Source organism: Octopus bimaculoides, chromosome 11, assembly GCF_046866305.1.
Source record: "Octopus bimaculoides isolate indiv1 chromosome 11, ASM4686630v1, whole genome shotgun sequence".
NCBI classification, from domain to species: domain Eukaryota; kingdom Metazoa; phylum Mollusca; class Cephalopoda; order Octopoda; family Octopodidae; genus Octopus; species Octopus bimaculoides.
Window position 1 is genome coordinate 22,652,233 of NC_142938.1, and position 16,651 is coordinate 22,668,883.

A 16,651-nucleotide genomic window follows, 5' to 3' on the forward strand; every position below is an offset into this window, starting at 1 on the left:
TCTCTCTCTCTCTCTCTCTCTCTCCCTCTCTCTCTCCCTCTCTCTCTCTCTCTCTCTCCCTCTCTCTCTCTCCCTCTCTCTCTCTCTCTCTCCCTCTCTCTCTCCCTCTCTCCCTCTCCCTCTCTCTCCCTCTCTCTCTCCCTCTCTCTCTCCCTCTCTCTCTCTCCCTCTCCCTCTCTCTCTCTCTCTCTCTCTTGTTTCACATTTTTTGTTTTGAAGGACAGATGTCTGAAACATTAAGACACTCTCATTCTCCATCTGGAGCTTTAACCTAATATCATATTTGTCAAACTTTGTTCTCGTGTTATTCTTTTTATATATGATTTCATATCTTTACTTTCATGAAAGCATCAGGATTCCTGTTTTCTTTTAATTCTGATAGGTTCTTCTCTGTTCTTAGTATTCTATGGAGTGTTATCTTTACTTCTATGTCATCCCTCTCTATCTTACTTTTCCCCCCATCTCTTTATCTACATGCTTTCTATCATTCTTATTCCTCCCCCTTTTTTTCCTGAATGATGACACTTCTTTATAATTTCAGTTTTTTTGTTCCCCTTCTCTCCAGTCAGCAATCCGTGCCAGCATCTGCTGCCCTGCCTTTCCTCACAGCCACCACCCAGTCGTCAGAGTACATGGAGCTACAAGTGGAGTACTGGACTCTGGCTTCCAAGTCGGAAACTAGTGACAAAGATCGCATTAACAAGAAAGAGTCGAACAAGTGTTCACTGAAGACTGCATTCCGCTCCCTTCACGTCTATCGCCTTCCTCCAGCCCCCAGTGAGATGCCCATTTCTGCTGGTTTCTGCATGGGAGTCGTAACCAAGGAGAAGAAACAGAAAAGTAAGTTTTTAATTAAGGTTTGTGTGTGTTGGGGATGTCATGTACCATTGCATTGAGATTATCTTGTTGCACTTTGCGATGAGACACACAGATGCAGAGCGAAAGACAGTCAGTCAGCCATTTATTGTAATGTGAGAGTCGTAAAATATATGAAAAATTATATTTTACTTAGTGCAAACATTATCAGATATAAAACTGTGAAAAGGAAAACACCAGAGGAAAGTAGAGAGAGAGAGAAATAGAATAAACAGGATGAAAAAAAGAGAAAGAAATGGTAAATGGTAGTGGTAATGTATGTTAATTGTTTGTATTCATGGCAATGGTGATATTCATTTGTAGTAAATGGTAATGAATGTTGGTGACACATGCAGACTATACAGGCTGAATTGGCTGCCATTGTTCTCTCTCTCCCACTACCATAACTACCACCTGTTTTTCTTAATCTGAGTTACTTCCCTTAAAATGGCACAAATTGTGTGTGAGAATATATATATATGGTTAATAAGACAGAAGATGGAAGATATGAGAATTTTTATTAATCACTACAATTGTTTTGACCCATCTAGCAAAGATCCCTCATGAAATCAAAAATTGTTGTATCTTCCATCTTCTGTCTCTCATTAAGCATATACACAACGGATACTGTGAAAGTGATTGTGCTTTATCAATAAGCTACAAGGTATAAACCATTCATTTTATCATCTAGTATATATACATTCGATGCAGAAATTATTTTCTGCAAAGATATTTCCGGATTTAGCATGCCTAAACAAGGACTTTTGAATATTACCCTATATAATTAATAGAACCATGTGCACGCTCTTCACTAGTTGTTCCCAACTAGTACATGATTCTGGGAATTATATTTCTTTGACGGTCCATACTGATGAGAAACAAATATTTTCGGTAAGAAAATGTTAATTTCGGAACCTTGGTCTACGGATAAGTTTTGTATTTACCTTTGTAATTTTCATTAGTCTCGCCCGTATGTTTTTGCTTCGCTAGATTTTTTTCTTTGAGAACTATTCGGTGATCTTCTTCTAGCACATTGGCAGTCCACTTAGTGGTCTCTTTTATATATACATATACAATAATCCTTTTGAGATCACAGATAATTTTTTCTGAATCTCCTGATTCTTTTAATGTGCGAGTTTCCTGGTATTAAATTGATATTAATTAATATCTAATTTTTTACCCTACTATTTTAATTATATATATATATATATATATACTAGCAGAGCCACCCGGCGTTGGCCGGGAATGAAATTGTTGCTTATTGGTACTTGGAAACTTTTACGAAAATTAAAATGGGGATTAAATGAAAAAAATTATTTACTTGAATATCCTCACAAGAGTAATTGAAATAAATGGCGATTGTGGAACCCCCTACGCATGCATGCATGCACACACACACACACACACACACACACACACACACACACACACACACACACACACAGAGTACTACACATCAGATGAAATGGATGTGTGTGTGTGTGACAGACAGAGAGAGAGAGAGAGAGAGAGAGAGAGGTTTGTTATGTATACGTACATGCATAAATATGCATACAGCTTTGTGTGTGTGTGTGCGTGTGTATGAGAGAGAGAGAGTAAATACTACATACACACCGCTCTCTCACTCTGTCTCTCACACACACGCACACATACATCCAAAAATGATGGATGCATATGACAACACACCCCTTGACTCACTCACACTCTGTCTCTTACAAACACACACATACATAAATGTATACAAACATATTTACAAAGACACACGTGTGTATGCCTGTGTGCGCGTGTGTGAGAGAGAGCGAATTTTGTCACTCAGTGAACCAAAGAGCCAGTATCGAAGGTACCAGAAAAAGACAACCTCAGCAACAGGAAAACACAAAACCGTACTTCTGTTAGTAAATTATGAAATTACTTACATCAGTAAATGTGAACTTGTTAGCGATTGAAAACGTAAACTTTTAGTGAGAACAGTAACGATTGAAGTTAAATTGAGGTTGAAGCGAAATTTGTCACTCAGTGAACCAAAGAGCCAGTATTGAAGGTACCAATAAAAAAAATCCAATGAAGAGTCTAACATATATCCGAGGTCAAATTATTCATGCATCACAAGTATGGAAGTAAATGGTGAAGCCGTTTTCACTTGATAAGCGATTACACACACATTTCTATTTTATATATTAGAGATATATATATATATATTACCCTACTGCCTTTCCTCTTTTTCTCACTTCTTTCTTTCTCTGATGAAGGACTAACATCCAAAACATCAGACTCCCTTTTCAGATTTGCACTAAATATCACCTTCATTGAAATTTTACCCTCTAATACTGTCTTTTTTTTTTTTTTAGCTCATTACCATTTATATATAGAGACAGACAGACAGACAATACACATGCATTTGTATATAGAAAATTGCTCACACACACTAATTTTTTTTTTTTTTTTTTTGTACTCTGTACCAGAATAAATTAAATAAAATGCTGGCTTTTACTCTACTGTTGTTGTCAGTGTGACAGTTTATCTATTTGCAGGTAATATAACCCAGGAAATAAACATTACCTTACCTAGTTTTGGAGATTTGCTTAACCAGTATTTAGCAGTAATCCCATGAATCCCAGTGTTCTTGAAGTAAACATCAGAGCATATACATGGCAGCTCCACTTGCTAGAAATAACAGCCAAATCTCCCTCAAATTGCATTTATCATCTTTAAAAAGAGAGATACATTACATAATATTGCCTAGACATGCCAAGTCTGAAAAATATAACAGTCTCATCATAAAAATTGACTTTGTCAAGATTGACTTAAGGCTAAAAATCTAAAACATGTTGCCCTTCATCCCATTTGGATGTGTATACTGTGGTTTTACATGTGTGTGTGGTTATATATAGTTTTAATAAAATACTGGAAACATGGTATTTTATGCTTTACGAAACATACACATGTTTTAACAATTACTGCCGGGATTACATTATTGCTTGTTAAAACACAATATAATCTTGTTAATACATCTCTTCAGTATTTAATATTTTTTGCTTAACACTAAAGAGGTGAATTAACAAGATTATATAATGTTTCAACAAGCAATTGTGACAGTGATTCTCCAAAATATATGTATGTTTTGTAAAGCATAAAATACCATGTTTTCTGTATTTTATTTATATTATTATGTGACTCATATTCTACATACTAATCTATCCTGTGGTCTGATGCCCTTGGTCATACTGCACTGGAGTGTGGGACCTACTGCTGTGGCCAAACTTTGGTTCTGTGCCGCACTTCATAGCGCATATATATGAAATGGAAAATAACATATTTGAAAAATAATATAAAGATAAATCTCCCACATTGGAAGTCAGCTGGAACCATCTTCTGCTCTTGGCACCTGACTTCTCTCTACTTCACCCACCTTGGATGAGACTGAAGGGTCAATCCTTTTAGCTAAACCATGTTTGCTACATTTACCCACATTTCATAAACCAATGAGAGAGAATGATTTCATATTCAATAGAGATGACAATTAACAAATAATCAGGGAGCAAACTATCATAAAACTCCATGTATAATACACTTTTTTTCCTCATCAAAAGCAAGATTAAAATTAAGAGTATCTATAATGCTTAGGATTTAACTGAAAATTTTCTCTACCCACTTTTATTAAGAAAAAATGTATATTGTAATAAAGCGTTATGTATGTTGTTTGTTGTTTTTTTTACAGATCATTTTTATATAACAGTATAGATTATATAAAATGAAATCTTAATAAACTAAATTATTGGATTGCAGGAGATTTAGTTTCATTTGTGCAACGCTGCATATTACACATGATATTCTAAAATTTCTAAGACAATTTAAATCTCAACCCAAGATGCATATTATACAGGGTTATGTATTACACATGGGCTTTTATTGATTGTAGGAGTTCACAGGAAAGCTTTATTGTTATTGATACACATATAAGACACTGGTAATGAAAATAAGTTTATAGACTGGAGAGTAGAGAGGATCAAATTGATAGAATATAGAACAACAAAATAAGCTGTGCGTTGGTAGCTCACTGCATTGTTTATGACCTGTTTGTTCCTACCCTAAGGCTGCTATATACATGCTGTATAAAGGTGCCTTAGGGTAGGAACAAATGCTGCTATAAACAGTAGCATTGTAAAACTGCTGAGTGTTATGTTACTTTGCTTGAATAGGGTATCACTTTATTTTGGGTGGATTTGAATGCAGAACTGCAAAGATTATTCCTTGTCTCTGTATTTTATGAGAATGTTGGTATCTTAAAGAACACTTAATAGACTAGAGTATAGTTCACTTAATCCTTTGAGATCATTTTCTCTTGTACTGACTTGATTGGAGTCAAGCAGCACAACGGTTATGGTAGTGATATTAAAAACAAACAGTTTTGAATCTTCCATTTAAAACTATATAGCATTCTTATTATATCAGTTATTTGGAACATGTATAGCTGACTAGCAATAAACAGTACATTCTTAAACATACATTATATACATATCAATATAAAAGCACATCTGAGAGAGATTTGCTTGGTGATGAACCATCATTTAACATCTAATTTTCCATGCTTGCATGGGTCAGAGTGAATTTGTTGAGGCAGATTTTCTATAGCTGGATACCCTTCCTGTTGCCAATTTTCACCTGTTTCCGAGTAAGGTAATGTTTTGTCATGGAAGACTGGAAACAAGCAACAGCAATGATGCTTGTTTACACACATCTATCACATGATGTCCAAACAAGGCTACACACATGCATATATGATAGGCTTCTTTTAGTTCCCATCTACAAGATCCATTCATACATTCATAAGGCTTTGGTCAGCCCAGGGCTATAATAGGAGACACTTGCCCAAGATGCCATGCAGTGGCTGAACAATAAAGAAATTTTCGTGAAGGAAACTTCTTAACCATTTGGGCCATGCCAGCACCCATTTTCACATTTAGACATAAAACTTGGAATTAATCAAGAAGGAAATGAATGTAATACTTGAGCCTCTTCCAAAGACAGTATTGCAAGCAAAAGATATCTAAATTGCTTTAGACATTGTTTGCAATACCTCCTCATAAGGAATAATTATTTCTTACATTTAATACCAATTTACAATTCAGAAATGTATTGAGAAAGTGCTTGAGTAAACCCATTTTATAACTGGTAGTTGATTTTACAAAAATGAAAGGATTAAAAGTTAATCAGGACCAGTGCTTTGCTGTATCTGCCCATCAGCCACACTATTTTTATCCATACAATATATACTATAATCATAGTAATAATGTTTTCTTTATAATCATAATAACTATAGGGATTGATAGTGTTGATGCAAGATCATGAAATTGTAAAGAAGGGAAAATACAGTCAACCTAGGCAGGTTTCAAACATAGAGGGACGTAACTAAATGTAGTAAGGCATTTTACAACCCATCTAGAAATTAGGCCTTCTGCTATACTATGCCAATAATAACTTTCCAATGTAGGCACAAAGCCTGAAATAGAAGCAATAAGGTTAGTCAATTTCATCACACACACACACAGACGTGTACTAATAATGATTATGATTAAGTGTATATGTTAAAAATGTTTTATATGTAACGTTCTGTTATTTCAGTTATGCGAATTGGGAAGAAATCCAAAGATCCAGAGTCCAAAAGCCAGGTGATAGATGGTATTAGTCGACTGATTTGTACATCAAAGAACCACAACTATACACTTAAAGGTAATGACCTTCTACATAACATTTTTCCACTGACTCGGAACATCTTCCTGTCCTACTGGGCTTTTAAAAATTAACCAGTTTCTGTCATACTATTAACCCTTTAGCATTCAGATTATTCTGTCAAATGTAATACATATTCATTCATATTAATTTAAAGTAATCATGCATTATCTTGTAGCCTTGATATTTTGATAATGTTATTACTTATGTTTTGAATGACATTGTTAGGTAGATGTGAAAGGCCAGATTGATCTAGTTTGAACATAAAACAGGGAGAAAACTTTAAACTGGATTAAATGCTAAAGGGCTAATAATACAGAATTAGCTGATTGTTCTTGTAAACAAAGGGATTGTTTCTTCATATGAAGAGTAGATTGTACAATCCTTGCACACAGTGTGACGTTGCAAGGTAGCAACATACGAGTAATGAGAGTGACCAAGTGAGAGAAAGTGATGATGGCTACCTCACAGATTAATAACTAGGTCGTACTTCCTTATTGTTCTGAAAATATTGCTCTCATTTGTTGCAACGAGACACAAATGTCCATTACGTCAGGGAAGATAAAATAGGACATTTGTGATGTATGAGATGTGAAATTGCTTCAACTGATGGTTGGAACTGATCTTGTATCTTGCTACATGTGCATTGGAAATGTTGACTCATTGACAGAGTTGGTGGCCATCTCTTCAAATAAATGTTACCGGTTTGCTTCAAATCAGTTATGCCTGCTTTTTTGGCTTTTAATTTTAGTGAGACCAATCTAGGTTCATTAGCCTCTATGTTCTCTCTTTATTAAGACTGTAGAATGAGGCTTGAGGGAGATTTAGCTGTTTTTTCTAGCAGGTTGAGCAAACCACATAAATTCCCTCATTGACTGACTCATTTCTTCATTAGTTTTAACCATAGAGGTAGTCATCTTCATTTCGACACTATGCAAGTATGGACTCACATGACTAAGTGGTTTAGTTCATTTGGCAGCCATAAGATCCTGGGATCAATCCCACTGCGTAGCATCTTGGATTTAACCTAAGCCTTGTAACTGAAATTAAGTAGACAGAAACTGTGCAAAAAGCCTGTATCTGCAATACAAATGTCCAGCCTTGTCACATTGTGTCATGCTAATTTTACCAATGAATTACATTGATGGTACACATGTCTGAGGAATACCCAGCCACTTCACATACTACTTTAATGAGTAGCTCATCCAATTGATCCAAACATTCTGAGTTCAAGTTCCTCCAAGGTCAGCTTTGTCTTTCAGCCTTTCGGGGTCAATAAAATAAATACTAGTTGAGCACTGGGGTCGATGTAATTGTCTTACTCCCATCCTGAAATTGCTGGCCTTGTACCTAAATTTGAAACTATTATTATTATTATTATTATCAATAATATTAATGTGCTAACTTTTTATTTTTGTACGTACCTGTGTTGTGTGTCACACTTCAAAGTAGCAAAGCAAGGGAGAGGAGGACAGAGAGGAAGAAAGAGAGAGAGAGAGGGAGTGAGAGAGAAAGAGTGTGAAAGAGACAGTGAGTGGTGACAATATATACACACACATATATATGTGTGTGTGCGTATGCGTATGTATATATGTATGTATTTTGCATATTCATGTGCTTGCATGTCCGTGTTTGTGTATTTTTTATGTATGCGTGTGCGTGTGTTTGTATATGTATGCACCTCTGCCTCCTTGTGTGTGTGTGTATATATGGTCATGTGTTTCAGTCTCCATTTGCATATGTGTGCTTGTCTGTTCATATAACCTATGTACCTATCCGTCTGTATGTTGATCTGTTTATTTTCATATCCATATGCTTACATACATGGGCATATACACATATATACCCACGTTTTCTGTGAATTTTTCACGGGTCCAGCTAGTTATTATTATTATTATTATTATTATTATTATTATTATTATTTTCTTCCTCTTCTTTTCCAGTTGTGGTTGATGGTGTGGAATGGACTGGTGTTAAGTTTTTCCAGCTCTCATCACAATGGCAAACACACATAAAGAATTTCCCTGTGGTCATTTTCTCTTACCAGGAACCTGCTTGAAACTGTCTGACACCTGCTGGGCAGACGTAGGTGTTCTATCATCATTGAGTGCTGCCTACTCATCCACCCGCATCCCATAGTCTGCCAAAAAGGAATCTCGCAGCTTTATCATGCTCTAGTTGCCAGTACTAACAATATTTTTTTTTGTCTGTATGGTTATTCAGCTGCATTCAGTTGATACCACTTCATTGTTAGTAGTAATTTGGTTGCCAGTGACCCACTGCTTACCAGCAGCAAATTCTACACCCAGCTGACCTTCAGGTCTTCACACACACACACACACACACACACACACACACACACACACACACACACACACACACACACACACACACACACACACACACACACACACACAACACACACAACACACACACAACACACACAACACACAACACAAACAAAACCTGGCCTTTTAATCTTTAGAAAACTTTTGGATTGCAAAAGAAGTAGAGTGTGGGGGGAGGGTATGTGGAATAAGTAACCATCTCCCATTGGTGTGTTTTGTTTCCTATGTGACAACAGTAGCTGTCTTTCCACTTAACTCCTGTCTCTGCAGTTAATTTCAACTGTCTTTAATACAGGGCTTAATTAATCTTAGCTGTACTTTTCAGTCAATGGTTACTTGAAGCAGTATGTAATCACAGTAAGAAATGACTTCTTCCATCATTTTCCCCACCATACGTCATCTTTAGTCACTACCAAACATCTCATTGTGGACAATCCAATATGTAAACACATACCTGTATACCTACACACACACACATGCACGCACAACTACATATACACATGCATGTAATGCATAAATCTACATATTTACAAATGTACATACATAATTATAGATGTACATATATATTGACATACACACATACACGTATATTAAAACAAATATAAATACATACATAAATAAACATATATATTTACAAACAAGAATACAAGTATACACATGCTTACAAAGCACACAGATACATAAACAAGTTTAATTTTCACAAGTATGAAACCTGTATAAGCTTTAAATCAAAAACAAATGTTTGGTTGAAGTTGTCTAATTTCTGTAAGATCTGTGCAGCTACTTACATTGTCGACCCTTCCCGTATCACCGCTATTGGCAACACTATTGGATGTTGTGTCAGCTCAATGTCACTCTGTATCTTTCCATCATTCCTTGATGGTAGTTTTCTCCTTTCCAAACAACAAAAAACAAAAAAATTGTAAAACGAAAACAAATTATATAAAACCCCCTCTGATTCTATGGTTGTTCTCTCTGATGCTTGGTCAAAGAATTGTCCTGCCTGTACATATATAATAGAGCAGGTATAAATAACATTCACAGCACTTCTTTTCTTATTTGTTCGTTCTTCAATAGCGGACACTGACTTTCAAAGATGCTGAGGATATTTTGGTAGACGTTTTATAAGCGCGTGTGTTATAGAAATATCAAATCCAATTGGAGCAGAGTTGAGTCTCATCATGGTGTAAATTTTGTATCCAGTGTTGCTGCTAAATAGTTTTTTCTCTCTCTCTCTCTCTCTCAAGCTCAATGTGATTATTTTTTACATGCTTCCTCTTTATTTAGCAGAAGACAGGCAAGCTCTTGAATTCTTCCAAGTTAGAGAAAATTTGGGGTTAGAGACCTCTGTACATGTCCAGTTTCCCTGTCTCCTTATTTCAACTTCTTCATCCTCTGAAGAAATTAAACATTTTGTTGTTGTTCGTTTATTTTTTGTTTTTTTTTGTTTGTTTTTGTTTTTCTTGTTCCAGATGAAACTTCAAATAAAAGTCAATCAACAGATGTAATCCAGATGAATAAATTGATATTTTTCATAGAATTTCCCCTTTTTTCTTATCTCTCTATATATCCATCTATTCCTATATATATCTATATATATATATATATATATATATATATATATTGTCATAATTTAAATTTAAATTTCCTGTGGTGATGGGGGTACTGATTAGCTATTTAATTGCTGGAAACATCTTTTTTTTGATTTCACCATTAACATTTTTGTTTTGAAAGTCTTTGATGATCAATTTAAATTTTTGTCTCTCTTCTCACCAACTTTTATGTTACAAGGACACCATTTGAAAGGAATCACTCTGCCATTTCAGCTCCTGTATGCTTTATAGAAAGTGAAAGTGTGTGTGTGTGTGTGTGTGTGTGTACATATGTGTGTGTATGTAGAGGTACATTTGGATTTGCAAATGAGAGAAAATAGTATTCACAACAATTAGAATGTAGTCTTGAGAGTATAATCATTTATTTGAAAATGAAGTCTCAACTTTACATAAATGAATGTGTGTGCGTGTGTTTGTTTTTATGTACAAATGGAAGAAAGGGTACTCAATGCATATAGTTTATTTACTGAGCAATTCATCAGCTTCCAAATATATATATATATGTCTAAATATATATATATATATATATACACACATATGCATGCACAAACTTTTTAATCCAACTTAACGCTCAGTGGTCAAATACGCACACCAACACATATCCAGAACTGTTTCAGTTTAATTTAACATCCTCAATATCCTGGACAATACCCTCTGCCCTACTAAAACTATACAGAACAGGCAGATAAAAATGGGGTTGCTGAGTGCACTCAACACTCGTGGTATATATATATATATATATATATATATATATATATATATATATATCCAGCACATGTTAGTACCAAGAGTGGAGTGTTGTGCTGCAGTTTCACACTCACCTGATTACCTACCTGCTACAGCTGTGACAATCTTCTTTTCCACCTGCCTCACACCTTCAGCACCTACTTACTGGATTCAGTCTTTCTTATGCAGTATTACTGCATCAGTTTTCTTTGCCGAGAAAGAGAGGCCTTGGAATGGGGGGGGGGGGCGGTACATAAGCAGTATGAGCTTCTTCATCCATGCGCCCAAACTCTGTATATCCGTTGCCTCTGTTCACCACACACAGAACTTCCCTGAACAATCAACCTCTCTTCATAGCATTGCTTCGCACCTGCACTCTCCTCTCTCTTGTAACTATCTAACAACTGTGATAATGGCTTTTCGCTTATTTTACAATGAATTCATTTCACCCCCACCTTGCACCTTACATTGTCTATCTGATATTGACTCATGTCCTCACCCTCACTGCCCTTACCACTATGCTCACACAACTCATTCAGACGACCACAACCATTACTGGTATTACCATCATACTGTCAATGTTTGATTTGTTCACCTTTTTTCTTCTCCAATTGAAAAGTCCTTTCCATTTGACTATATTACTTCATAGCAGTTATCACAACCTATTTTTTACTTTCTACAAACCTTTTACTATAAGTTAGACAAGCACAAACATGGCAGTTTTTATGTTTCACTATCCTATCCTTCTGCCTCCCCCTATTTTACCTATATACATACACACACACATGCACATACATACTCCTCTCTGTATTACTTCCTATTTATCTTTTCCCCCAATTTTGTTCTTTCCTTCTCAGTCTCTTACCTCCTCCCACTTCTATCAATTTTACCCCTGTCAATTTTGATTCTCCTTTAGCCAAGAAATGCTTTAAAAATGAGTTTCACTCCCATGGAATGAAAGATAGCAACCCTACATTCCTCCAAACATATCAATGAAGTTGAAGTTCGCTGTTCAATTGTTCTTTTTTTGTTTTGTTTTTACTTTTTGAATATGTTGCAAATCAAAAATCCAAACCCAGAAACACACAATCACAGAAACATGTTAAAGAGGCTTAATTCATTTCCCATATTTTCTGTTGTTAGACAACGAAACTTGTTGACTTCTATGTTATTTCTTATCATTTATAGTAAACTCTATTCTCTCTCACCCTATCTCCTTCAGACTAGACCTAACATATCTCCCACTTCAATGCCATCCCCTGGCCCTTGAATGCCCTTCCTTAACAGAGTTCATTCTCTTTACAAGCATTCAAACTGGACCTCTATCGTGATCAGATTCCCTTCCTCACATTTTTCCAACAGACATTGGTCTGCTGATGGTGAGGCTGGACATCAGGGTAACATTATTCTCACTAATCTTTGAGAGCCTCCTAAGTTCATGAGTGCTGGCACTATTTCTTCTGATTAACTTTAAAAAAATGACAACACTAAAATCGTTCTACAGAAGCTAGAATGTTCTTTATGTTCATGCTACCACACACACACAAGTAAACAACCTGCAACATTTCAAACAGAACATATCTGGTTTACCACCATCACTACTTGGCCCTTGGGTACCTTTAGTGGAATTTGTTCTGTTTCGAGCATTTAGGCCAGCTCTTCGGTGTAAGGATAACTTTCTCCTTGACTAAACATTTTTTTAAAATCTGTTTATCCCTAATCCTCAGCATATGATAATCTAAAAGAAATGATGGCAAACTCAGACCAACAAGTAAAAGCAAACACACACACACACAAATGCATAGAAACCTTTTTGCCAAATAAATTCTACATGAAATCAGAATTATTCTCTTAACTCTTTGCCTTAATTTTCAGTTGTTTTTAAGGCAACAAAGTGGCAAAATTATTAGCACGATGGACAAAATGCTTTGCAACATTACTTCCAGCTTTATATTCTGAGTTCAAATGCCACTAGGGTTGGCTTTGACTTTCATTCTTTTGGGGTTGATAAAAAAGTACCAATTGAGCTTTAGATTTAATGTAATCAACTGGCACTTCCTTAAACATTTCAGACCTTATGCTTATAGTAGAAAAAATTACTATTATTTAGACAGGAAGTTGGCAGAATCATTAGTGTGTTGCACTTAGCATTCTCTGTGGCTCTATATGTTCTGAGTTCAAATTCCACCAGGGTTGACTTTACCTTTCCATCCTTTTAGGATCATCAATATAATCCCTTTCCCTTAAACTTGCTGGCCTTGTGCCAAAATTTGAAACCATTAATTATTATTATTATTATTTCTCCCTCTGGAGAGGGGAGGGGCATCACAAATGATTAAGCACTAATAAAGGATAAACTGTTCTACTGTATTTATTTACTGTGATCAGTTAATTAAACAACAGGTAAATTAATCAACAGTAGTAGATTAGCAGAATGATTAGATCTTATTTTGTAGTATTTAATGATATACGTATATTCTAATTTCAAAGGCTACCATGGGTAACTTTGCCTTTCATCATTCTTGAAGAATTGATAAAATAATGTATTAGTGCTATACTAAACTCAATTCATTCTAGATATGAAATGATTAATTATAATAGAAGAATAAGTATGCCCTGTGTTCCACCATCAGAAGCAAACTAGCTAGAGTGCCTCTATGTTAGTTGCTCACCCTGCTAGAAATAACAGCTTAATTTTCCTTAAATTGCATCTTACCGTTTTAAGGATTATGTAGTGCCGTCCTAGTTATACTGTGGCACATGAGATGCACCATTTTGAGCGTGGCCGTTGCCAGTACCGCCTGACTGGCTCCTGTAGGATTTTCGAGCGAGATCGTTGCCAGTGCCCCTGGACTGGCTTGTGCGGGTGGCACATAAAAGACACCATTTCGAGCGTGGCCGTTTTCGTGCGGGTGACACGTAAAAGCACCCACTACACTCTCTGAGTGGTTGGCGTTAGGAAGGGCATCCAGCTGTAGAAACTCTGCCAAATCAGACTGGAGCCTGGTGTTGCCATCCGGTTTCACCAGTCCTCAGTCAAATCGTCCAACCCATGCTAGCATGGAAAGCGGACGTTAAACGATGATGATGAATATAAGATGGGATGGTCAGATAAATTGGAACAGATCTGGAGCCAAACATCAGCTGTCACCACTTTGAATATTGTAGCCTTGCTTCTAAGTTGTATATAACTATTTATCCATCACCCACTAGTTATAAAATATTGTAAAGTGATGAGAAATGTTTAATAATACAGAATAACTATAAATATTATATATATATATATATAGAGAGAGATAGATAGATAGATAGATAGATGTTTCAGCATCAATAAGACTTAATCAGAGATTGTTAATGATGAAACCTATTACTTATAATTCTGCATGATGGTCAAAATGCTTAGTGGTATTTTGTCTGTCTTTACATTCTGAGTTCAAATTCTGCCAAGGTCAATGTAATTGACTATCCCCCTCCCCCCAAATTTCAGGCCTTCTGCCCATAATAGAAAGGATTATTTGTAATTCTAGTTAACTGTAGGGTAGCCATGTATCTCCTCTGTAGCAAGATACCTGTTACTGTTGTCCCTCAATACTACTCCATGCCCAGTTGTGAGATCAGGTCTTGCAAGTTACTTGGTGACCTTGCTAGTTCCAGTACCCAGAACAAAGCTCCCAATGTCCTATGTAAAGTGGTTGGCATTAGAAAGGGCATCCAAAGCAGACAGTAGAGCTTGGCGCAGTTTTCTGGCTTACCAGCTCCTGTCACACTATCCAACCCATGCATGGAAAATGGACATCAAATAATGATGATGTAGAATGAAAATATGAATTAATGGGTTTAACTCTTTTGTTACTAAATTATGATACAAACTTCCAATTTTTAAAATGATCTAAATTAAAACCTTCCATCAAATTTTCATGTTAATTTTGTCCTAAACACCAGCTAAATCCCTCCTACACAATTGATGGCCTTCTGACTATGAGAGAAAACATTACTTTTATTATAATTATTGATGACTGAAATGCTAGAGCAGTGGATAAAATTTTTGTGGTATTTAGTTGCATCCCTTTACTTTTTCAGTCCAAACCTCATTGAAGCCAACTTTATCTTTCGTCTTTTCACAGTTGATAAAATAAATACCAGTGAAATACTGGATTTGATATAATCAACTGATCCTTCCATCCCAAAATGTGTGACCTGGTGCCTGGGCCATGGATTAGAAGAAACGGAACAAAAGGCCTTGCAACATTTGTTACAGCTCTCTATATTCTGAGTTCAAATCCTGCAAAGATCAACCTTGCCTTTCAGTTCAGAGAGATGAAAGGCAAAGTTCACCTTGATATAATTTTATTTTCATTTCTGCAATGAGTAAAAGCAATCAATAATTTTCTCCTAAAGGATCCCTGTATTTAACCAAAACAGTCCATTGGGCTTGAACTTTGTTAAATTTATTTCTCTTCGTACCAACCCACTCAAGACTGCTTGAATTAAATCCTTCAGATTTAAAATGTTTCAGCACTGTCATATTTCAATATATAATATTCACATATATTTTACTAAATCCCTCCAAAATCTCGTTTCTATTTAAAATTCATTGAAACACATTGGAAGTCTATTCATTAGAAATATGGTCACAAAAGAATAAATACAGTTTTGTCCTTTAAAAAGAAAGTTTGCATATTGAATTTTGGTTGGAAAGCAACCCCTGCTTGTTTCTCAAACTGTTAACCACTGTTACATTTAGAAATGAAAATATTTCTACTATAAGTTCCATAAGGGTCAGTTTCATCTTTCATGAATCAACTGTAAATGTAACCCTACCTTCAGATTGGTAGTATTATACCTTTGTTATATATATCATCATTTTTATTGTTATTAAAGGCAGTGAGCTGGTGGAGTCATTAGTATGTTGGACAAAATGCTTAGCAGTCTTTCTTCCAAGTTTATATTCTGAGTTCAAATACCACCAGGGTTGATAAAATAATTATCTGCCAAATACTGGGATCAATGTAATCGATTAACTCCTTTCAAAATTGTTGGCTCTGTGCCTATAACAAAAAGGATTATTATTATTCAAGACGACAAGCCAGTAGAATCGTTAGCACACCAGATATAATGCATAGTGGAATTTTGTCCATCTTCATGTTCTGAGTTCCAACTCTGCTGAGGTTGACTTTGCCTTTCATCCTTTCAGGGTCAGTAATACAAGTGTCAGTTGAGCACTTGGCATGATGCAATTGACTACCCTCCTCCCCAAAAATTTCAGGCCTTATGCCTTTAGCAGAAAGGATTATCATTATTACTACTACTACTACTACTGGCAGAACCATTAGAGCATCAGACAAAATGCTTTGCAATGTTTCTTGTCTCTTTGTTCTG

General features: G+C 35.7%; 1 protein-coding gene across 50 annotated transcripts in view; it reads left to right on the plus strand.

Moving 5' to 3' along the window:
• The window catches only part of LOC106879405 (phosphofurin acidic cluster sorting protein 2), a 296,592-nt gene extending 286,229 nt beyond the window's left edge, over positions 1–10,363 (plus strand). For 33 of the 50 annotated variants that reach the window (XM_089360530.1, XM_089360531.1, XM_089360532.1 and 30 more), the window contains 3 exons: positions 566–840; positions 6,478–6,585; positions 8,529–10,363. In XM_089360530.1, the coding sequence (XP_089216656.1) occupies positions 566–840; positions 6,478–6,585; positions 8,529–8,644 (499 nt within the window). In that variant the 3' untranslated portion in view covers positions 8,645–10,363. Of the gene's footprint in view, positions 1–541; positions 841–6,477; positions 6,586–8,528 lie in introns of all 50 variants that reach the window. The other 17 variants (XM_089360536.1, XM_089360550.1, XM_089360553.1 and 14 more) reach the window with 1 other exon arrangement.
• The last annotated feature ends 6,288 nt before the right edge of the window (positions 10,364–16,651 follow it).